This window comes from Anomalospiza imberbis, chromosome 6, assembly GCF_031753505.1.
Source record: "Anomalospiza imberbis isolate Cuckoo-Finch-1a 21T00152 chromosome 6, ASM3175350v1, whole genome shotgun sequence".
In the NCBI taxonomy this organism is placed as follows: Eukaryota; Metazoa; Chordata; class Aves; order Passeriformes; family Viduidae; genus Anomalospiza; species Anomalospiza imberbis.
The window spans coordinates 22,012,315-22,035,030 of NC_089686.1; the positions used below are offsets into that span (position 1 = coordinate 22,012,315).

At 45.9% G+C, this 22,716-nt stretch overlaps 2 protein-coding genes across 6 annotated transcripts; one reads left to right on the top strand and one right to left on the bottom strand.

The window, feature by feature from the left end:
* The first annotated feature begins 4,636 nt into the window (after window positions 1–4,636).
* Window positions 4,637–14,342, top strand: LOC137475443 (rab9 effector protein with kelch motifs-like). Of its 3 annotated transcripts, XM_068192743.1 has the most exons (13): window positions 4,637–4,764; window positions 5,111–5,287; window positions 5,547–5,652; window positions 6,159–6,281; window positions 6,797–7,034; window positions 8,134–8,157; window positions 8,945–9,067; window positions 9,595–9,782; window positions 10,516–10,715; window positions 11,011–11,102; window positions 11,426–11,480; window positions 12,163–12,260; window positions 12,407–14,342. In XM_068192743.1, exons 1-13 carry the CDS (start codon window positions 4,652–4,654, stop codon window positions 12,619–12,621), a joined length of 1,752 nt encoding a protein of 583 aa, XP_068048844.1. In that variant the 5' UTR covers window positions 4,637–4,651; the 3' UTR covers window positions 12,622–14,342. The 3 variants fall into 3 exon arrangements, with proteins under 3 accessions (XP_068048844.1, XP_068048845.1, XP_068048846.1); XM_068192744.1 differs by lacking the exon at window positions 5,111–5,287; XM_068192745.1 differs by lacking the exons at window positions 4,637–4,764; window positions 5,111–5,287 and adding an exon at window positions 5,314–5,441.
* GSTZ1 (glutathione S-transferase zeta 1) lies at window positions 13,540–22,684 on the bottom strand. Of its 3 annotated transcripts, none has more exons than XM_068192749.1 (9): window positions 22,578–22,684; window positions 19,529–19,580; window positions 18,879–18,946; window positions 17,985–18,065; window positions 17,392–17,517; window positions 16,801–16,876; window positions 15,945–15,997; window positions 14,642–14,691; window positions 13,540–13,901 (listed from the first exon to the last, which is right to left on the bottom strand). In XM_068192749.1, the coding sequence occupies exons 1-9, from the start codon at window positions 22,596–22,598 to the stop codon at window positions 13,775–13,777; spliced, it is 654 nt and encodes a 217-aa protein (XP_068048850.1). In that variant the 5' UTR covers window positions 22,599–22,684; the 3' UTR covers window positions 13,540–13,774. The 3 variants fall into 3 exon arrangements, with proteins under 3 accessions (XP_068048850.1, XP_068048852.1, XP_068048853.1); XM_068192751.1 differs by lacking the exon at window positions 22,578–22,684 and adding an exon at window positions 20,119–20,407; XM_068192752.1 differs by lacking the exons at window positions 19,529–19,580; window positions 22,578–22,684 and adding an exon at window positions 19,229–19,405.
* Between the last annotated feature and the right edge of the window lie 32 nt (window positions 22,685–22,716).

Below are 22,716 nucleotides of genomic sequence, written 5' to 3' on the forward strand. Positions count from 1 at the left end.
AGTCTAGAAGGCAGCCACACGCCTTTCTTTGGGGCTCTACCCTGTCAGCTTATCTCCTTGTACCTGTGTGTGCACGTAACCTCCATCTATGGCCTGCAGTGGGACAGTTATTGTGCAGCTGGACCTGGTGAGGTGAATTTGAGGTAAACCTTATTACAGGTCTAGAAAGATTTTGTTGTTCTTGTGGGGAATTAGGGTAGAGAATGAATCCCCTAAATGAGTTCACTTTCATCCTTACTGCTTATATTATAGAGTGCTTAAAGCCACTCTACAGAGGATTTATCACAAGGTGCCTTAGGAACAAACAGCATGTCTGAGATGAGAACCATAGGTGTCATTAACACAAGAGATTTCTTCTTATTTCTTGCCCATTTGGGTAGGGGGTGGTGCTTGCTAAGGTCAGGCAGGGAGAGCCCCTCTAGGCTGTTCCTGAAGATCTAATCTGTTCATAGACCGCCTTGTTGCTGTAAGATGAGTAGTACAATGGTATTTGAATTTGCTGGTGCCATACATTCTTTGCCTTCATATGCTGCTGTCAGATGTCTAGGAACACCAGAGGACTACTCCTTTTGATATGCTGACACTAAACCCAAGGACCAGAGGAACACTAGATAGACACAGAAGAGTGTTTCTTATGGCCATTCGTGATTTTCTCTAAAAAGAGTGTTGAAATCCAGAGTCGTGAGTGGTGTGTGTTAATGCATACTGAGTGTGGATGAGAGACCAAAGCACCAAGTTTTTTTGTGTAGGGTTTTTTTATATCTACAAGTGTAAAAGAAAAAACAATTTCTCCTTTTTTCATATCTGGGAAAATATTGGATGTGAAAAGATCATGTAGATGAATGAGAATTTCACAACTGGCAGCATGAAAAACTGGGAACTGATTGTGTTAAATACATTGCTAATTAGACTGTGAAAGACAGAAGGCATTTATCTAAAGAAGTTGATTTGCAGTAAATAGCAGTTAAATAAAGTTTTAAAAGGTACATAAAACAGCAGAGTTCAAATGTATATTATAAGGAGGAGAGTGTTCTGGGGAGATAGTCCACATTTGCCTGGAGAGAGTCTCTGGCTATTTATTCCGAAACTGTGGTGCTGTTGCAGCTGAAGGTACATCAGGCCAGGTGGATGGTGGATCTGAGTCCCCTTAGCTTTTCTGGGTTCCATTCTGGATTTTACATGTTGCTTTCTCAGAATCATCATACATTAAATGTAGCCTTTATTGGGAAGGGAGAGAGGAAGGATTTTCTGATCCATCAGTGAGGGTTATCTGTTTTAAACCCATCTGGACTAGTGAGTCAAGTCCCTTGGGCAAGAAGCAGGATGCCAGCCACAAAATTCAGAGCTAAGGAGACCTTGCCAAGTAATGACCTTGATGTTTAGGAGCCATGTTTGGAAATGATAAAGAGCTGGAGTTGGCTTCCCTGCAACCTCCAAGATGCCCTGGGAACAGTTCTCCTAAGAGGGAAGCAGGCTGCTTTCCATTCACAGCTCCAAGCCATTAGCACAGGCTTTCAATGGGGAGCACCTTGTAGCTGGTCATACCTTTTTCAGAGCTATGTTCTTGTGAACTGTGATGGTTGTCAGTCCTTACCTGTGTGATGTGAATATTTTTGATGTCCTGTGATTTCAAAATTGAGTTCTCAGTGCCAAATGTTTGCTTTCCATGTGCTCACCAAGAGGTGAGTTTTAAATAGAGAAGAGGATTTTTTAACAAAATGTGTCACTGAAATCTTTCTGAAGGGCACGTATGAAGGCTATATTTATAGTGTGCTTGCATTCCTTCTACAATTGGTTTGTATTGTTTATATTTGATGTGTTGTGGTTGATTTGTAATAATATATTGGAACTTACTCCCTTTAAATAAACTTTTCACTATGCAACCAAGAACTTCGTCTTCTGTTTAAGGCAAATGAATATCTTGATATGAAAAATTCAACTACAGACCTTCCAACAAAACAAGAATGCAGTTAGTTTTAGGAGCAAAGAAGAAGCAAATACGTAAAATATACTTTGGAGTGTACGGGAGATTCTGATGCAAATGGATAGGAAAATGCTGTGTTATCAGCTCACGATGATGGTTCCAGACAGAAAATCTTTTGTCTATTAAAATGACTTGCTGGTCTATTTTTCTTGAGATTGTACTGAATGTTTGAGGAATTGGAGAGGAACAAGCAAGTAGCCAAGCTCATATAATGGACATAGGTAGAATTTGAATACTTTACCCTCCAGTTCTTCATACTGGTACTTGTCATCTCTATTTGCAGAGATCCCTTAGCTCCTTTGTTACTTCAGCTTTCAATCTGGAGGATTTAAAAACATCTCTTCAGTTACCAGATACTCATTGTCTATAGAAAAGAGTTTGCCCTTCACAGCTCTTCACAGCTGCTTTGCCCATCAGCTTTATCATACAACAAAGGCTCTATTTACATGTCCTGAAAGAAGCACTTGCTGGTCATAATGAGGAATGATGCCTGTAGCAGGAGTCATCTTTTCTCACCTACCTCATTTTAAGTTTGGCAGGACAAATGCTGCAGAGGTTCAATTCTCTGTTCTAGTCCCTTGGAGCACATTTATAAACTAATTGATGGGCAGGAGCAATCACAAACCAAGCTGATCCAAGTTAAAGATGTTAAAGATGCAAGTTAAAGATCCAATTTAAAGATGTTTCATTGCATTTTAAGACCACTACAGAGATACAGTGCTACAGCTACTTTATTATGATGCACTCATGATACATCCTTGTGCTTGGCTCAGGCATAAGGCCAAGAGGAAAACTAAGGAAAACAGTGGGGACACAGGGAAGTGATGCAAAATTTCACATTAGTTCTTCCCATCCACCCCCACTCTGCCACTCCCCTTCCCCCTCCTGTAACTTTTGCAGATGGGCTGCAGCAGAAACATCACCATGAGGTGCTCTGTGAAGGCCTTGCAGCAGGCTTTGCAGCCTCTGCCAGGGAAGTGGCTCTTCCCTGCTTCAGGTTGTTATAAACGCCAATCACTTGGTTTTTAAAATTTTAAAAGTTTAATAATAATAAAATGGTTATAAAAATAGTAATACAATTAGAGTAATGAAAATTTAGAGTTAGGACAATTACAAGACAATAAAAAGCAAAGAATTACGGAAGTCCGGATGCTCTCAGGCACTTAAGCCCAATAAGCATGCCTTGTGAACAAAGGAATAATCTTTAAAAGCAGTAGCCTGTTGCATATTCATACATCTCATACATGATGCATAAATTCCTTGCAAATGAAGAACTTTTCTGGTTTTTGTCAACTTCTTCCCCTTAATCCTGGTGGTTCCATAAAGACGGAGAGAAGGTGGAAGAATGTTTGTCTTTTCCGATAAGGAGGCAGTAATTCTTTATGGGCCCCCATCATTGTCATCTCTGTGTGAAGAGTTTCTTCATTATCTCATCTCTTGCTTGAGTTAGTAAAAAAAAAAACCACATACATAGGTTCTATTTTAACTACAAAACTACATATACCATACTATTAAAATGTTAATACAGCACTTCTAATCAATATAACATAATACATATAGTATTCAATTTAATATTTGCGAAAAGCCAATCATAAAATATGCATTTTTCACAAGGTGAATAGGCAGAATATTGCGCTTTGGCTGCTGAAGCCCTGTCACTGCTTTTAGTAGTGTTTGATTATCAACAGCAGCTTTAAGTTTAGCAGAGCTACTCATTGTTGTACAGGTGGTATCAGTTACCCAGGGGAGACTATAGTAACACACACATCCACACATGTAATTACTGTTTAAGGAGAATCTGCCACCATCCTACCTGCAATATGAGCCCTGACTGCAGAGTAAGAGAAGCAAGGTTCACGCCTGCTCTTTTCATGAAGGCCACAAGAAATGCGTACAGATACCATTATTTAGGACTCAACAAGCAAATTATCCCTCTCTGGAAAGGGTCATGTGGCTTGGCTCTAGAAATGGTGAATGTCTGGAGCACAAGTTCTCTGAGAAGTGGCTGAGGGAGCTGGGGTTGTTTAGGCTGGAGAAAAGGAGGTTCAAGGGAGACCTTATCACGCTCTAGGACTACCTGAAACGAGGGTGTAGGCAGGTGGGATTTGGCCTCTTCTCCCAGGTAGCCACTGACAGAACAAAAGAACATAGTCTCAAGCTGTGCCAGGGCAGGTTTAGGTTGGACATTAGAAGGAATTTCTTCACAGAAAGAGTGATTATATACTGGAATGGACCACACGGGGATGTGGTGGAGTCACCATCCTTGGAGCTGTTTAAGGAAAGACTGGATGTGTAGTGCCCATGTCTAGTTGACATGGTGAAGTTCGGTCATTGGCTGTTCTTGATGATCTCAGAGGTCTTTTCCAACCTAATTAATTCTGTAATTCTACTGAGGCTGCTTTGGTACGAGGCAAGGCTGCTCCCGTTTTCGGAAGGCCTGAGCAGCCGGCCCTACTCCCCCGACCTCCTCGCGGCCGGGCAGGGCTGCCTCCGGCCCCGCCGCTGACGGGGATGGCCGCGCCCCGGGCGTTCCCACCACGGGCGGGGCGGGGCGGGCCCGGCCGGGCTCCCCCGCAGCTGCGGGGCCGGGCCGGGGGATGCCGGGGCCGCCCCCGCTGCGGCGCGGTGCTTTAATGCGGCCCCGGCGGCCCCGGCCGGCTCACCGCCATGCTGCGCGCCCGCCGCCGCGGCCGGCCGGGGCCCGCGGGCAGCGCCCGGCAGGGCGGCCCCGCCTTCTACGTGCTGTGGGCTCTGCGGGAGCCGCCGCGGCGGCTCGGCAGGTGCGGCCCGGCCCGGCCCGGCCCGGCCCGGCCCGGCCCCGCGTTGCGGCCGGTCCCTCTCGGGGCTGGGTTCCCCGCGGGCCGAGCACCCGCACGCCGTGCCTTGGCCCTCTATGGAAATGCCGCTGCACGCGTGGCTGAGCTGCTCCAGCCCCTGGCGGCTTTCTCTTCCCACCGGTTATCTCCTTCCCTGCATCCTTGCATGGTTTCATCTTTAAACTACATAAGCCCTCTCCTTTCACCCTTCCCTGGCATAAACGTGTTTTCAGGCGTTTTCATATATTTTTTCACCTTTTATTTTACTCCTTGATTACTACCTCTCATTTTTCTTCCCTCCCATTTGCAGCCAGTCCGACCAGAGGGGTTTCCAGGCTTGGCTGCCCCTGCCATTGCCAAAGCAGCTGGTGGTGTTCGGGCTGGGAGACTGGAGCTGTTACTCTCCGGACACGAGCATCGCAGTGGATGTGCTGGTGTCCCCAGGCGTCGTGCCACAGCGGGTCGGCACGCTGGAGCCCACCCGCAGGTTACAGCAGGGTGTCAGGAGGGGCATCCTAGAAAAGCTTTCTGGTCTCTGGTGCTGCCTGATTCTGCTGCTGTTACCCAAAAGCTGCATAGGCCTGCTGGTCCTCCACCATGGTGTTTCCCTCTAGTGATGATTCCTTTTGGCTGCTTTCAGGGTTGGATCTCTTTTGGTTTTGGGCTGTTAGCATCTAGTATGGGAGCAGGAATTTTGTCCTGATCAGTATCACTTGTGGGCTGAAAAGCCACGGTCCCTTGTGCAGGTCTCTGGTGTGGGAAGATGACTGGAGAACAGATATTTTCATGGCCTCGTTGAAAGAGATGGATAAAGGCAACCCTGTGAGGCTTGTTCTGACTGTCAATGGACAGGTAAAAGGATTGACACTCTCCTCTCTTCCTGCCCCGGGTCTCAAATGTTGTCACTTCTCAGCCCCAGAACCTCCTCTCCCTGCTCTCCTTTTCCTTCTCTGCTACTTCAAGGTAGAGCTGACAAACACGAATCTGTTAATGCATGTCTGTGCTGAGCCTGAAACCTCTGTGATGCTCCAGGCCTATCCTCTGAACACAGTTTTTGCCAGAACACCTTGTGTGTTGCAGGAGACAGGCAGCTGACAGCTGATCACTTCCAATCCCACTCTCTCCTGAGTCTTTGGTACTTACGTAGTTGTTTCACCTTGAGCTGACGCCACTAGATTTAGCATGTTACAGTGCCTGGCTTTCCTTTTCCTTGCTTGTTTTGTTGGTGTGGGACATAAAAGGCAGGTTATTGCACTGTAGGGACTCTGTCCCTTGCAAGACATGTTTTTGCTCATCCTTTGTGTGGATGGAGGCTAACACACTTAGGGCCTTTTATTCTGTCGCTGTTTCTGCTGCAGCTGCTCCGAGGTGTCTCCAGCAGTACACCTGTCCATCCTTTCCTTGTACCAGAGACCACCCAGTCACCAGTGCTCCCAGCAGATGATAGGCCCCTTGGCCAGGACCTGGAGGACTCTACTGGGGTATGTGTATTTTGGAGTCACCTTCTTGTTATTTCACTTTTTTCTTAGTATCTTCTCCCTCACCAGTAGCCATTCAGTTTATGTCTAGCTGAAATATTTGCTGCCATTTTTTTCAGTGGAGATATAGCTAAGCAAGTTCTGGAACCAAAGTTTCTCTTGTGCTGAAGAAAGATATATTCTCCATTGAAATGCCTTTATAAATGTTGAGTGTAGTAGTCCTTGGTGGGATGGTCAACCAGCCCCTTCATTCCTAGTACAGGTAGCCTTTTTGCCTTCCATGTTTTAGCTGTGCCCAGCAGCCAGCAGTCTGAAAGCCGACTACAGCACACAGCAGCACAGAGCTGCATTGCTCAGCATCTGTTTGGCAGCTGATAGTGATGGCATGTTGGCCCTTAAAACTCAATGGGAAGATGAGCCTAAAAACAGCTAACACATCTCTGGCTCAGTAAGATGCAATTCACAGTAGCCTCAGGTATCTTTCTTCGGGGCTGATTTGGCTGGGACTTATGTCACAGGTTAAGAGTCAGAGCTCAGAGGTGGCTGCCAGAGCATCCAGGCCTGTGAAGAAGGACGTCTGGCCACCACTGAGGACCGTGGTGGTACCCTGTGCCCTGAAGTCACCAGCTGGAAAGGTGGAATCCAATGAGGCCTGGAGGAAGAGTCCTGACCTAGAACCACCAAGAGTCCACTCCAAAAAGCCCAGAAAAGTTTTATTTGAACCCACGGCATCTGAGAGAGATCTTGATGAAGAAGGTAACTCTGGTAGCTTCCAACTTTATTTTACAGATCTTGTCTGAATGATCTGTCAATGTTGCTGGGCTGCACCTTCCCATTCCATTTCTCTGTGTACCTCCAAGGCATGATGGGCTTGTATATTTGGCTTTGAAATACTGAAAATGCCCTTTATTCCTGGATCAGCTGCTAGATGAATTTTTGCCTGCTGGGGAAAGGCCAGAAATAGAACATGGGATATATCATCTTAGTGCCACCACTTTTTACCGTGACATAATGCCTATCTTTTCATACAAGTAAAAGTGTTTTATAAATTAAGGCAAATATTGTTAACTTTCCTTTACAAAAGAGTAAATTGAGGCACAAGAAAGTTACCTTGTGACATTCTGTAACCTCTGCATTAGTCTGTTTGTACCCCTACTAATAGCATACCACTTAGTCTATAGAAGACACTGGTTATTATTACAGTACAGAGAATACAAAAAGGAATATATATATATATATATATATATATATATATATGTAATTAGCATAATTGTACTGGCTTTTGAGTAGTGAGAAAGTAACTGCCAAGGGCTTTGGCAACAAAACCTTAGGCTTCTGGAGTGGGAATTCCAAGTCAGCCTCCAGAGTGTGACCAAGTGTATGTGTAAAAGTTTGGCAATAACTTAGTGGTCCCCATAAGAAATTACAATAAGTAATTTTTACAACAAGAAATAAGAATTACAATAAGAAATTACAATAAGTAATTTCTTATGGGGAAATTCAAGGACTTGCCTTGCTTGTCATAAAGGCAAATATAGCTTCCTCATAAAGCTTCTTCTGCAGCAGGCAGTGTGAGAAGGGGGGAAATGACCTTCTATCAGAGGGCTAAAATGCAATGGTGACAGTATTTGGCAGGCAGAGGAAGTGTGCCCTGCTCTTACCTATTTTCTACATTTCTTGTGATGAGACTTAGTTTATGATTCTTGGTCTTGCACCTTGTTTGTTGCAGTGAGGTAGCTTTGTGCTGGAGGTTGGAGGAAGGAGGGTCAAAGGGCTCTGACACAGTGGAGCTGAGCACTTTCCACAGTATGTCTGCTGGCTGCTTTATGGGCCCATCTTTGTGTTCCCTCTGCAGATCTGGCAGTGAAGGAGTTGCAAGGTGAGGATTTGGTTCCTAGACCCTGGTTTGTCTAATCAGTCACTCAGTGATGATATTCCTTCCTTTCAACATCAGAAGCCTCTCATGCTTCATCTTGTATCTCCGCAGTGATCAAGAATAACAAGTAGGTCATGGGTATATGCTGTTCCTCTTCATGCAATTGCCATCAGTGCTTCCAGTACTGTCAGGCTCTCAAATATGTTTCTTTAGCCCCTCTGAATCTCAGGCACACCTCTGGGTGCATAACTCTTTGAGGAAAAAAGGTAAGATATGAAATAGACCTTGATTTAAAAGTAGTTTTTTTAGCTTGCTCAGCCAACTGCAGGGGCCTGGGAGGGGAAGGGAGGAGGAACAGAGCAGGACAAGGAATACCTCTGGAAGCCACTCCAGGCTTCTGATTGTTCTATCTTAGGCACTGACAAGCTGTCCCTGGGTAGCCCTCCCTCATGAGGAGTAGCACAGGCCAAGTAGCACAACTGGGATATCCACTTCTGGAGATGGGGTAGTAAATGGGGGACATCCAAGCCTGTCCGAAGTGGCAGCCTGAATGCATCCTACATCCAGCTACTCCTTGCTCCTGAGGTCTCTCTAAGTACAACAGTTATTCCCCCAAGCCAACTGAAAATACTCTTTAGGGAGGTATGTCTTTTTCCCCTGCAGAGGGCAGGGTGCCTTGCTTTACCATTTCCCCACTCTGAGCATTCAGGTGCCTTGTTCTCCCCAACAGGGAAGGGAGCTGAGGGTGTCTTGTCTGACTGGTCACAGGCCTGTGCTCTTCCCTCCCCAGGCAGTCCCAGCCCTCGGTGGTGCCATGCCATGTGCCTCAGTGACCTGGGGACAGCTGTTCTCATTGGTGGAGAAGGTGTCAATCAACAGTCCTGCAGGGATGCTCTCTGGAAGCTGGAAATTGGTGGGGACTTTAGGATTGTGAAAAGCAATGGAGACAGTGGGACTTGGGGATAGCTCATGCAGATTGGAGGGGGTACTTGGGCATCTGTGCATATGGAGGGGACAGCAAAGGCATCACATCTGGCATGTCACCAGGCTGAGCTGACAGCATAGAGTGCCTTATGAGGCTCTGGGATTATACTTGAGAGCACTCTAGGAGCTAAGGTACAAGTTCTGGAAAGAGTTGGAATTGAAGGGGTAAATGCAACTGTGCAGTTTGAAGTGTGTGGTTACTGGTGGGGAAGTGTGAGATACAATTCCAGTGCCTTGTGTCTTTCTGCACCTCACTGGTCTTCTCTTTCACCTTGCTATTCCCCATCATTCTTTACAGAAACAATTCTGTATGAGTTCCCTCTAGCCCTGAATCAAAGGAGAGGAGACAAAGGGAACAAGGTTTTGAGTAAAGATTTTATGACATGTTCTTTAAATCTAGAGCAATCAAGAGTATTTTTGAATTCCCACACCATATGTCTGCTGTTGTTCCCACAGACAGTGATTTATGGCTTCCAGTGGGTTTCCAGCTACAAAATGCCATGCCATCGTGCTTGCATGGTCACACAGCCACCTACGACCCTGACACCAAGCGTATCTACATCTTTGGGGGCATAAGGGAGGACAAAGACTACAGCAGCATCTACATTCTGGACACAGTCACCTGGAAATGGCTCCTTGTGGCTGTGAGTACTGCCTCTCTTCCAAGACAAAAGTGCAGGAGGAGTGGCAGGTTCTGCCTGAATGTGGCAGTCCATGTGCCTATATCCTTAGTCCAGTAGTCTTGGTCCACTGTTGGTGCAGGTTGTCTGAGATGCAAAGTTGGGTTTGACAGGTATTAAGAGGCTGTGTTGAAAAGCCACATGCTGAACAGAAACCTGGAGCTGTGCCTACAATGAATGAAGCAATGGGAAAAAATGGTTGCTGCAGAGGGCTGTGCCTGACCAAGCTCAATGGTGGGAGGTACTGTACAAGCAGTGAAGGGAAATGGCCTCTCATTTTATATGGTGCCATTGAGAGCAGCACCAGATGCTGAGGTGAAGAGCTGGTCTTCTCAAATCAGGAACTGCCCTGAGTACAGCAGAATTCTGAGCCCTTGTCAGCATGGGACTATCTGTCTCTTTCCTGGTAAAGCACAAAATGGCTTTTACAGAGTAAGCCTGGATGAAATCTTTCTGTTCCCTGACATCTTCTGAGGAAGGTGTGAGAGGCTGATTTCTTTTTCTTATTAGAGCATTCTGGTGATGCAGAGCGTGCAAAGAATGTACTGTCTGCCTGTGCAGCAAAGATCTGACTGGGGAGCCAATAAAGTGAAAATTGAGACTTGTCAAACTCACTGCATGACGTGGGTCCCTTTCCTATGGGTCATGCAGCAAATAATGCACTTGTTGTAACAAATATATATTGAAATTTTTCTAGGCTAAAGGGAGGACACCAGTGCTCACCTACCACAGTGCAACTATCTACCACAAGGAGCTCTTTGTTTTTGGAGGAACTTTCCCCAGAAAGGCATCGCTGGCAGTTGCACCCTGCAGCAATGTGCTCTATGTCTTCAATCCGGAGCATGAAATTTGGTATCAGCCTATTTCAGAAGGGGAGAAGCCTCTGCCTAGGCTTGGGTGAGAGTGCTCTAATTCCAGCTATCCAAAATAGTGCAGGAAACCTCTGCTTACCTTCCCTCCCACACCTGTGATTTCTTAAATATTAGGTGATTGTTCTCTACCATGTACTCCTTAAGATACGACTGTGTTTAAAGCAGTGGAATTCTCAGTACCTCCTATTGTGAATCCTGATGGGATTTTGTCCCAGGTGTATACTGAAGCTACGGCAGCCCAGTAGAAGGGGCCAAGGCTAAAACGGAAGTTTTGGGAACTTGCTGAAGATGTTTCATTCATTTGCTTGCTCTCTGCCCAGGCATTCAGCTACTCTATTGAAAAACAAGCTGCTGATTTTTGGGGGTCAGAGGACTTCTGTCTACCTCAGTGACATGCACATTCTGGATCTGGGTAAGTAAGTGTGTGCCATCTGTCTGCCTTGGGAACATCTGTTCCAAGACAGGGACTTGGGACTGGGGTGTGCTCAATGGGAAAATAGCAATAGCATTATACAAACTCCTGACTTAGGCAATGGAGATTTAAAACTACGGGTTAAAAAAAAACCTTGCTGGGGCAATAAGGGAGGGGATGTAGAAAAAACAATGGCTTTTTTGGAAGAACTTGGGTAATAGAGAAGGCAGAGGCATTGTTGATGTGGCAGAGTATCTAAGTTTTTGTCTAGTTATGAGGCTGAGGTTTTTGGACATTTCACCTGCCTTTTCTCTGTCTGTCAGGTTTCATGGAGTACACATCAGTGCCACTCCTGGCAGGACAGCCTTCTGCACGTTGGTAAGTGTCTATTGCAGACCCAGGAGCTATCTTCTTGTGTCATTTCTCTTTGAAGCCAGGCTTAAACAGTGCTTGTGATCAGACCCAGCTGCATATCTCTGTTCCATCAGTCAAAATACAGTGGATCTTCTCTCTGCTGTGGTGCCAGGAGTTCCTGTGCTGTCCTTGTTGGTGCCTGTATGGTGTGGGGGAATATTTCTTAGACTCCCTGGAAGACTCCTCTGTCTTTCAGGCTAGGCTAAGTTTTCTGCTGTGTGCTAGTAAACCGTATGACGTGCTGTTTGGTCTTCACAGTGCCTGGAGAGGTACTGTGCCACACAGGGAAAGAAACTCCTGTACCAGGACTATGCTCTTCCTAAAGGGACATAATTGCTCCCTAGAACAATGATCTAAATCAATGCAGAGCCCAGCTAGCCTGCTATCTCACCCCCCAGAGCAAAGTACAGGAGTTTTGATAGCTCCTTCTGAGATAATGAGTTGCTCTTCAGGCCTGACCTGCAGAGGCGAACATCTCTTTTAGGGTTATTCTGCAAGTCAGGGCAGAGAGAAGAAGAAGTCAGCTTTCTTCCTGCAGCTTACGCCCCCAACCTCCTGATCAAGTCTGCCAATCCCTGCCCATTAGTGACTGAGGCCATCCCAGTTTTGTTGTTGTAGTCACCTTTTGACTTTGCTTTGGTCACAGCTTTCATGCAGCTCTGGCTGTGTCAGACCAGAAGGTTCTGATCAGTGGAGGATGCAATGCCAGAGGAGCCCTGCATGATGCCTTTGTCTTCCACCTAGGTGAGTGACTCTCCTGCCCTGTTTTGATAGCTGAAGGTGACTCTGAGGCTAGAGATGGTGTTTCTGAACACCTAGTCTAGTCCATTTGTCTCATCCCTTGCACTAGGAATGGGCTTGTCAGTATTGATATCCCCTTTCCACTTCAGATACTCTTTCATGGAGCACAGTGATCAACCACGACCTCTGCTCTGTTCCCCGAGCTGGCCACACATTGCTTGACCTGACTCCTGCCCACTTGATGGATATGGACAAGGAGAACAAAGAGGAGCAGAAGCTGCACACAGTGTTGGTCTTTGGGGGCTCCAACTGTGCTGGGACCTTTTATAACAGCACACTCAAGATCCAGCTGGACCTAGGATAATGCATGATTCTCAGAACGAGCCTAAACAGCAAGGCTCTTCACCAGCCTAAATACAGATATGGATGGTAATAAATTAATCCAAGCAACGTGGCAGTCCAGGTATCTGTACGTAGGTGAATGGCACCTTGGTACAAGAGGCTGTGGGTTTGTAAAGTCTGAAGGCCATGGGTATTGTTTTCCTAGGATACCTGATATACAATATCTGGGCTCAGGTGCCAAAACATTCAGTGGGATCTGAGGTGACTCTGCACAAGAACACAGATGCAAGGTTATGGGTTCCTTTCTTGCCCTACAGGTTTTTAGCTGGAATTCCCAGGCTGCTTTCAGCTTTGTAGGTGACTTAGGTGTTTGGTTTCATTTGGGATGAGTGGAATGGTATTTACTGCTGCTATTTTACAGTAAAAGTATAGGCATTGTTCTGGTTTGGAGGGAATATGGGGTGGGATTTCCTTGGGCAACAGTCTGCAGCTGAAGGCTAGGAAAACACCTAGAGGAGTATCTGAGGATGGGAAAAAGAAGAGAATATAATTTTCATTGTAGGGGAGAGAGCTGGTTGTGCCTTGCTGTCTGTGTCCATGCTTTGCTCTAGGCACACCTTTAATAAATTCCATGTGACTGCTCTTGTTATTGCAAGGCGTGACAGAGTTGTCAACTTGGCTCTTTCAAGACCCCAACAATGTTTAAGCCATCTTTCATCAGAGACTGGATTTTATTGTTTATATCCATGGAACTGATGACTGTGCTGTGGCTCTGAGGCAGCTCCAAGGATAAGCACACTGTGTACACTGATTCCCTGATGCTCTTTCTGTAGATGGTAGAAAGAAGTAGCTCCTATGGGGAATACAGAATTGGCTCAATGCCTCACAGTTGTTTGTGGCCACATTCCCCAACCCAAAGCCATACAGAGGGAACTTCTGATCATTATGGATACTTCTGCTTTAATCTGCTTCGTGGAGATAGACTGCATAGAAAATACTAGTAGCTGCAGGTATTCCAGCACAGGCATCCTGGAAGTCATCCACACTATTTCCAGGTCCTCTGTCCTTCCCACCCAGATGAAAGGGAAACAATAGTAGTGGGGTTTCCTACTGGAAACTGTAGGTGTTGTCTTCTTTATCATGGCAGCTTACTAGATTTAATGAGTAGAAAGGCTTCAAGCTCGCAGCTCTGCAGGAGTATCTGGCTGCCGGGAAGGGTGGCTTATTTTGAAGGCCTCTAACTCCAAGAGAGCTTTATTTATTCTGGTTATTGTGGGATATGGACCCATGTCCACTTTGAATCTGTAAACAGAAAAGAATTTGTGAAATACTGTGAGTTGGAGAGCCAGTGCAGCAGGGAGCAGAAGTATAGAGCAGTGTGATAGGCCTGCCTAGCGTGAGAGAATCTCCCAGGCATTTACACTAACAGAAAAGGTTCATCCTTGTAGGTTTACAAACAAATGCTTGAGAGATTAATCAGTGCCTGGAGAGGTTGTAAAGTCTCCTTCTCTAGAGATACTCAAAACCCAGCTGGATGCAATCCTGTGCCACTTCCTCTAGCAGGGAAATTGGACTGGGTGACCTCCAGAATTCCCTTCCAACCCTAATGATTGTGATTGTGTGATTTTCACCAGATTTTTACGTAATGTGTAGCACAATGTAAGAAGACACTGCTTTTCCTGGGAATCATGCAGCCACTACTTGTATGAGCTTAAGGCTTTAAATAAAGTCTGATTAATCTTTTCCTTCTGTGTGCAGTGCAAGAATAAAGCAAACAGGGACAGAGAACATAGAGTGTGGGCAACCTCAGCTTTTCTAAAGTCATAGATCAGGTTTCCCCAGGGGCCTCTAAGAGGAGACCACAATTCATTATTTCCAAAAGAGACAGTATTTATGAAGTAGGAAAATTTGTGGAGAGAAGAAACATAAGTGGAAGGGCAGGCAGGAAGGAAACTTTCTAACAGGCACAAGGAGCAGAAGGTAAGCTCTGACAGCCCAGCATAAGTAGGTGTGTTGAATATCTCAAACTTAGCCTTAATTACCTTTCAGCATTGGCAACTTGAGGCACTAAACACAGATCAGCCAAGGAAACCTGCAAATATAGCATAGAAAAGGGTTTAGAAAAACTCAGAGCCCATCTCCTCACACTTCCCAGTGGTGGCAGGCTTTGAGACCAGGACAGAAATTATTTTATCAGCCAGTACAGAGGAGCTGTCATGATGATCTAATTATTTAATTCAGCATTAATACTATGGCAACAGTACAAGAAAAAGAACTTCATTGTAGTTACTAGTAGAAGCCATAAGCTTTTAGGGAGCTTTTTATCTACCAGCTGATCATTATGACCTTAAGGACACTGTGCTTCTATGGCAACTGCCTCTAAGCAAACATGTCTGCTGGCAAGCTGCAGAGGGAGGTGATGGAGGGAGAGGGGTGTTTGCATGGCTGGAAAAAGTTAAGTAAATTTTGCTTGCTTGCACTGCAGCAGTATCAAGCAGGTCCCGCCAGTGTCAGGACTTGATATGTGATAAGGCCTCTGTACACAGGCTCAGAGTCTTGCAATCTGAAAGGAAGACCTAATGACAGTGCTGCTGGCTGCCTATCTGCACAGACAGAGGCAGCTGCCCTCACCCTGCTTCCCCTGGTCACAAAGCCCTGGGTGCCTCTCAGAGCACACGTTATTCTCCATCATTAGATCTTGTAGCCTTATAAGTAGGGCTCCATAAGGCTGCTACTAGACAATCTTCTGCATCCCAGAATAATGCAGGGGCCTTCCTTTTTTCTAAGGCTTTTATAGGAAAGATCTTTTGCCTGGCAGCAGAACTAATAAATGGAAAAGGCCTCAACTGCCTCTTTTCAAAGAGTCAGAACAGCTTTTATGTGAGCTCTGTGAAATCTGTCCATATTAAAACTGGATGATCAGAGCAGAAAAATACAAGTTGGTTAAAGGTTCCATAGAACAGAGCTAAAAACTGAACCCATGTTTCTTGAGCAAAACTTTGCCCCTATGACAGGACATGTTGAGGTCCAAACCCCATAAAGATGAAATGATATATCATCTTTTTCCACATCCTCTAGTACCAGCCAGATCCTAGATACAGCTGCAGAATCTGACCATCAGCAGGTTATAGGCAGGGACAAGTAAACATCTCCATAACTCTCTGTCAGTCTGTAATGGCCTAAGTAGGATCCATGCAGCTGTTTTGGTGAAGGCACTGCATGTAATTCTAGGCACTGGATGGGCTTGTGTTCTTATCTCCTCAACTAATTTTCTTTCCTATTTTAGGGGAAGATACTTTGGTTTTCAGTTCTGCAATAGCACACAGGGCTCTCTCTGATACTTACTTCATCCCCCACACAGTAGCGTCCAGCAGTGTGCTGCAGAATCTGCTCCAGTGCTGTCAAGAGAGGTGGTACACTGGAATGAGGCATTGGAAAGTCAATTGAAAGGGACACCAAACACTTTCTAGACTAAGAATTATGTACAAGGCATCTTAACCCCGAGCAGAGTATGAAAAAGAAGCATTCTGGGACAGAAACTAGAAGGGACAGAAATCTTACTATAGTTATGGGAGTCTTTAGGCTTCTTGAGCTTTTTTGGACCCAGGGTGATTTCAGCTGCTTTAGACAATGCACTTGAAATACTATGAGGATAATGTAGAAATATGTGATTGGGGAGGGGAAAAATGCAAACGTTCAGTCAGTTTGTGTCTGTCAGGAAGTGAAGGTGGGCCTGTCATTGCAGCACATAGGGGAAAGGATTTTGAGAGAACCAAAAGCCCATTATTTCTCTCAAAAAGGCAAAGAAATAGTCTGCTACTTGTTAGACTCTGTGTGAGTCTGCTATTAGGTGTCCAATTACAAAAGCATATGTATCCAGCTAGCTAGCTGTAGAACTATAGAAGTGCTGTGAGCCCTGGTGCTTCAGAATGAATCAACTGCTGTAGTGTGCAGGATAGCACCAGGCTTCCCCTCTTCCATGTGCAGCAGCGGAATGTTCTGTGCACATCTTTCCTCTGAGATCCTGAGGAGCTACCAGTCCTGGACAAGAGACTCTGGGCAAGAAGAACACTGCCAGCAAGGAGCACACCAGCCTAGAACCACATCTGTGATTCTACTTGAAAAAGGCAAGTAAAATGCCAGTGGTGCAGCATTTTGTAAGGTCAGCCAAATTACTGACAATTTTAGAAGTGGTATGTACCTTGAAAGCCAGATGTGATACAGTTCTGAGCCCATTCCATTTTTTTCTCCCCCATTTGTTTCAGGACACTCAGATTCTGTGAAGGCAAAGCAATCTCTAGGTTAGATAACTACTGCTAGCTGGATCTTACCCACTGTGTCATCCAGTGGAGGACAGGGGAGATGAGGAGTTGCCAAGGCTGAACCCCTGGCCTGAGTTCACTTGGCTGGGTCAGCCCTGACCTCACCTGCACTGAATTGGGCACCCTGCTGTATCTTTTGGTACTACCCTTCTGTAACAGTTGCCAGAGTATCCCTTTGCCTCTTCCCTTTCAGCTGCTCCTAAAATGTCCTAGACTCAGCAGTAAAACCATATGGGTTCAGCTCTTTCTGGAAAGAGCCCTGGGATGCTATAGGATTTGCTGCGTTGGAAATACTGTATTGGTGCCATTGGTAGCTAGATCATGCAGAGGTTAAGCAGATTTTATCTGTTAGCACACCAATCTGAAGTTCTTCCACCTGGTTGGCTGGCAACAATTTAAGGAGACTGAGAATTTCAGGGACAGAAATGCTTTCTGATTTTCTCATATGCATGGATCTGACAAGGCAGTACCTGGAGTGGCTGAATGCCAGAGACAATGTGATCAGCAATCATTCTGACTTGGGCTCTCTTCTTTGGATCTTGGGGAAGGAGCCTGGGGTAAGGATGCGTCTCTTCTAGGTAATTAATTATAGCTAGCTGTAATGAACAAAGAGATAATGGGGAGGTTATTGGAGAGCCAAGGAAGACTTCCCATCCTGGACACCTGGGAAAGGGGAGCTGATCCAAGAGAATACAACAGCTTTTGAATGCGGTTTGTTACCAACCCAAAGAACAGAATAACCCCTCTGACATCTGCCTGTGACCTTGTCATTTGGTCCAGCTGTAATTTCAGGCAAACCATGGAACAGCCATTGAAGTCAGACTACAAACTGCTTAGTGAAAGGTGGAGTTATGAACCAAAGCAGAATTGAACTGAAATCCTTGACAGTGGTTTCCCGTCAGGGAATATGTGCTATTTCTGTTCCCAAGTGGGATCATAAATGCCACCTCTTTTCCAATGTATAGGTGAGAGCTCTGGGGGAAAAGATGGGACAAAGCCATCCTGTCCAGATTGGGCAGCAGGCTGGAGTGAAAGGTTAACAGCGATGTGGCTGATAACTCACTGACTGAGAAAGGGTGATGCCATCAATTTTCAAGGCTGGGACTTGCTGCATTGGATTCAGTGCCTTGAATTCAGCAGAAAACTGTGGAAACAAACCTGAGATTACTCTACAGCAATAAGAAATTCTTCTTCCTTGTTTTCTTCTCCCAGAACCCAGTTACCAATTTTTTTTCCTTCCTCTTTTTTCTCTCTACCTTAATACTCATCTTTGTAGTAAATTATGCTGTACTGTTAGCCTACAGCAAGCTCTCACTGGGGCTCAGGGATCACTGCACCTGGCCCAGACTGCCTTATCTCTTGATAAAGCACCACTGCAATGCCCAGTGGTACTGCATCGGTGCCACCAATACTGTCCCAGTTGTCCAACTCTGCCTTAGCCCATACCAGCCCGTTGAGCCACTGGTACTACGAGGTGCACAACTCCCTCCTGTAGACCCCCAAGTAAGGCCTCAGTGAAGATCTCTTTTGGCAACCCACCTCTTCCTTTTACAGGCCCTTTGCAGCCCCCCGCAATATAATTTAGCATCTTTTGGACACCCTGTCCCCACCTCCATGCATTTTCTGTTGCTAATTGAATGAAGTTTAGTCTGTTTAAAGTGTGTGGCTGCTTCTCTGTGCTCCAGATATATTCAGTTGTATCACGGTAAGGAAAAGATCTTCAGCCTTATGGATTCAGTCACAAATGTATGAGAGAGGAAAAAGCCTCTAGTCTCCTGCAGTCATTCTCCTCCTGTCTCACATGCCAGGGAATAGTGGCTGAAAGCAACTATTAATTACAAAGAAGTGGTGAGGAATTCAGTAACTTTGCCTGTGAACTTTCTAGCGCTAATCTCAAGTCTCCTAATGATCCCCAAGTTCAGTACCCTGGAGAGAGCAGTGGTGTTTTTATCCTTACCTGCTGTCCTCCATCCTTAATGAGGTTCACTGGGACCAGGTCATAGGAAATTCCTTTCAGAGCCAGTGCTAGGGAGAGCAGTGTGTACAGCTTCAGAGAGCTACACCGGGACCAGTTTCATTGGTAATGGGTTCAGGAAAATGTTAGCATCTACATTTGAAAAAAGACCCTACCCCTCAAGGAGGGTGGCCTGAGTCCACTGAGAAGACAGTGCTCTGGCAAATGAAGGACCAAAGTACTAAAGATCAGTCCTGGCAAAACCAGAGCATTTTTCAAAATAATCTTTGCAACTCTCTGCAGCACAGCCCTTCCTGTTTTGGCTTTTAGAGGGCAGGGGACCATGTGCTCACCTTTAAAACCTTTCTGTCTCAGTACAAGTAGGGACCATTCCCAGCCCTGCTTAGCTCTCATGACCTGGGCAGGCCAGAGTCTGAGGTAGTATCATGAAGCCCTCTTATCTGTTCCCCTCTATTCCACCTGTTTCAGGTAAGCTGCAGTCTTCCCCTCCCTCCCCATGGGGAGATGCCTCACTGTTCCAGGCTCATGTTTGCTGACCTCTCTGTTAATAAGTGATCAATTAATTGGGTTAGTGGAGGGGAGGATACTGCAATACTGAGACAAAAAAAAGATAGATGAAAACTGCATCTTACCGATTCGCACTCTCCAAGAACAGGAACTTCGGAAATAGCTGTAAAGTACTGGCTGAGAAGAAAAAGACAAAAGGGTTATATGCTGGGAGCACCAGAGTATTGAATGTAAGGAAAAGAATGCATGAGCAGAAAGCATTTCAGGAACTCTATGACAGGGGAGAGCAATGTTTGGAGGAGAGAGGGATCCTTTCTGAACGTAACTGTTCCTGATTTGGGTGTACAGGTAGCATCACTGTCTCTCATAATAGCCTTCTCTTTATCCAGTTGCACCTGATGTTTCCAACAATGCACAAATGACCTTGAAACTATTCCCTATAAAGCTTCCCTCTTTGTACCTATCCAATAGTGCTAACTTCTATCCCATCTTAGATTTCTGAAACAATTTCTGTACTGATTGTGCCTAGCACCTGCGTATTTGCATGCTATGAAATAGCTTTTCCAGCCATGCAGGGAAAAGCCAGATTTCTTTCCAAACAAGAAGAGCTTCTGCTGTTTGAGATGAAAGCCACAAAAACAGACAATTCATCTCTACCTGAACTATAACACTAAGGCAGCCTTCCCAAATGCTTCCACCCTGTCCAAACTCTCACCTTTTCAGATGCCATGGTGTGTGCAGTTGTCTCCACGAAATAAAAACAACCTCTGTGTTTTTCCTTTTAACTCAGCTGGAATGGGGAAAAGATTCTCTCCTATAACAAATGAGGAAAGGACTTTGCCCCCCAGTCTGTGCCCAGGACACAAAAACCAGCCAGTCAGATTCAATCCTGAGTCACTGCAGTCACCCTCTCCCAGCCCTGATATCGAAACTATTGAACAGATTTAAGCTTGGAAGCACATTTGGGAACCATTCTTATTTCCACAGCTTTTCATCCAGAAACAAATAAGGTGTCTGGACAACCTCCCAGGCTGTCACCAGTTGCCAGTGCAGAAATCTAACCCTGGAGAACAAAAAAAAAGAAAACCAAAGCTGCGTGCAGTATTTGTTTCACTAGGGAATGACTGCTAGCTCTGGGAATGGGCTGCCTTTGCAGGGAGATTCCATAGTGTGCTCCTGTAGCTTCCCTCCCACCAGTATTGGCCAGTACAGGGGATTTTCTACATTGCAGATATGGGAGAAGCTGCTACTCTGCTCTCAGACCAACTTAGGGTAAAATAAAAGATTGCACTTTTTTTGTCAGTCTTTTCTTTCCACACAGAAATTGGTACCCATGTATGTCTCTAAATAGTAATCATGTCTCTTCTTGCTTTCACAGATCCCATGGCATGCCAATGATCTCTCTGAGTCTCTACCCTCCCAAAATGCATAAAATTTTTTCCAGAGACTTGGTAGCAGGATAAAAGAAAACAGGGATATGCTCAATTAAAGTCTGTCAACAGAAAACTAGAGACACTGATGATCTCTGTGCTCCAGTCCTCTTTGTAAACTTCATGCTTCTCTTACAATTTAGATTGGCTCAAATAACTTCAAATGAGGTATGTCTTTGACTAAATTACTCAGATTTATAAGTGAGGAGGAAAGAGATGGAAAGTACTGGTAACACTTTAGTGGACAAAGTATTTGCTGATTTTCTTAAATTCTGCTGGGATCAGGGCATTAGAAATATCAGCTATGTTCGTTTTTCAAATGTCTAGCCTGCTGAGTTTCAGGGAAAGAAACAGAAACTGTGGCTTCAAAAGAGAAAATAGGGCAGTCATGAGATACTAATTTTACTTGTTTTTCCTGAGAATCTTGCTAATGATTTTTTGGCTCAGAAATTCATGTCCTTCACTACATCCATTTTGGACTCTGTCCTCTCAGCCAGCAGAGACATTTCTCCTGATTCTCTCTGCAGTTCTTTTTTGGTTTTACAGCCTATGCTATCATTTAGAATAAACTATGTCATGCTAATTGCCTTGCTCTGTAATTTCAAGGCCCTGGGGGATTTCACCAAAAAGAACATGGAAACCAACCCATTGTTCAGGTGGGAACTGTCTCCAGAGGCTGGGGCATGGAGTGATCTCTTGAGTTCATGCTGTTTTGCTCCTAGCAGCAGGGCAGATCGCAGGCAAAAATAATCAGCTAAGTTAAAAGTAGAGACAGCAGAAATGTTTTGTCCTCAGTGGACAGATCCCAGAGTGACACTGTGTCTTCCTCAGAGGAAATGCTGAGCATGGTCGAGGGAAGTCTCAGGAAAGAATTTCCAGCATTTACAACCCTGTGGGATAAAATCACGAAAACCTGCAGTTTAGACTGGTTGGAGCTGGGATGATAGCAGGAGGACAGGATCTGCGTGATGTCTACTGAGAATTCTGGTTTGGTTCCGTTTTCATTTCTAGCAATCAGTGAGGAAAGTTTGGGCTTATATACCAGTCCAGAGTAAAAATTTGGCAAACGCACTTCTCTGTTGTGAAAGATGGAAGAAACAGCCCAAACTTCGTATGTTGACCTCTTAGGTTTTCCATCTTCTTCAAAGTAGTACGGTCTACTCTAGATACAATCTCTTTCCAGGTGATACACGGGACGCACTTGGAAAGGCCGGATCTCTCACCTTTCCTGAGACCCATCAAGCCCAGCAGCCTGCACACATACACTACTCCTTGGCGGCTGACACCTCTGTGCCGAAAGGCACAGCCTGTACTCTGCTGGGTTCAAATGTAAAGCAGAAAGAATAGATTTGCTCCTAAATTCTCAGTATCTCTTCAGCAGGACTTGGTGCGAACAGTGCACGCAAATAAAATATGGTAAGTAAGCACCACCGCTAAAAGCATTAGCACACTAGAGCATTTTATTTAGCACGGGGTTAAATTCCTTGCTTTCCACTGACACAGAGATACGGGCGCAGGCCGGGGCGGCGGGGGCGCGGTCCTCCCGGGACCCGCCATCCCGGCCTTCCCGGGGTCCCGGGGCACCAGAAGCCACAGCCGGCGACAAGGCCGAACCGAGCGAGGCCCGCGCAGGCCGAAGGCGGAGAGCCGCCGCCCCAAGCCCCGCTCCCACCGGCTGTGGCGCCGCCATCGTCCCCCGCTCCCTCCCGCCCCGCGGGGAGAGCGCGGAGCCCGCGCCGCGTACCTTGGCGGCGGCGGCGCTCATCGCCGTCCCGGCCTCCGCGCAGGGCTCGGCGGCTGCCGGCACCGCGCGGCGGGGACTGCATCCCCCGGCGTGCCCCGCGCCCCGCCCGCACCCGCGCCCAGGATGCGCCGCGCCCGGC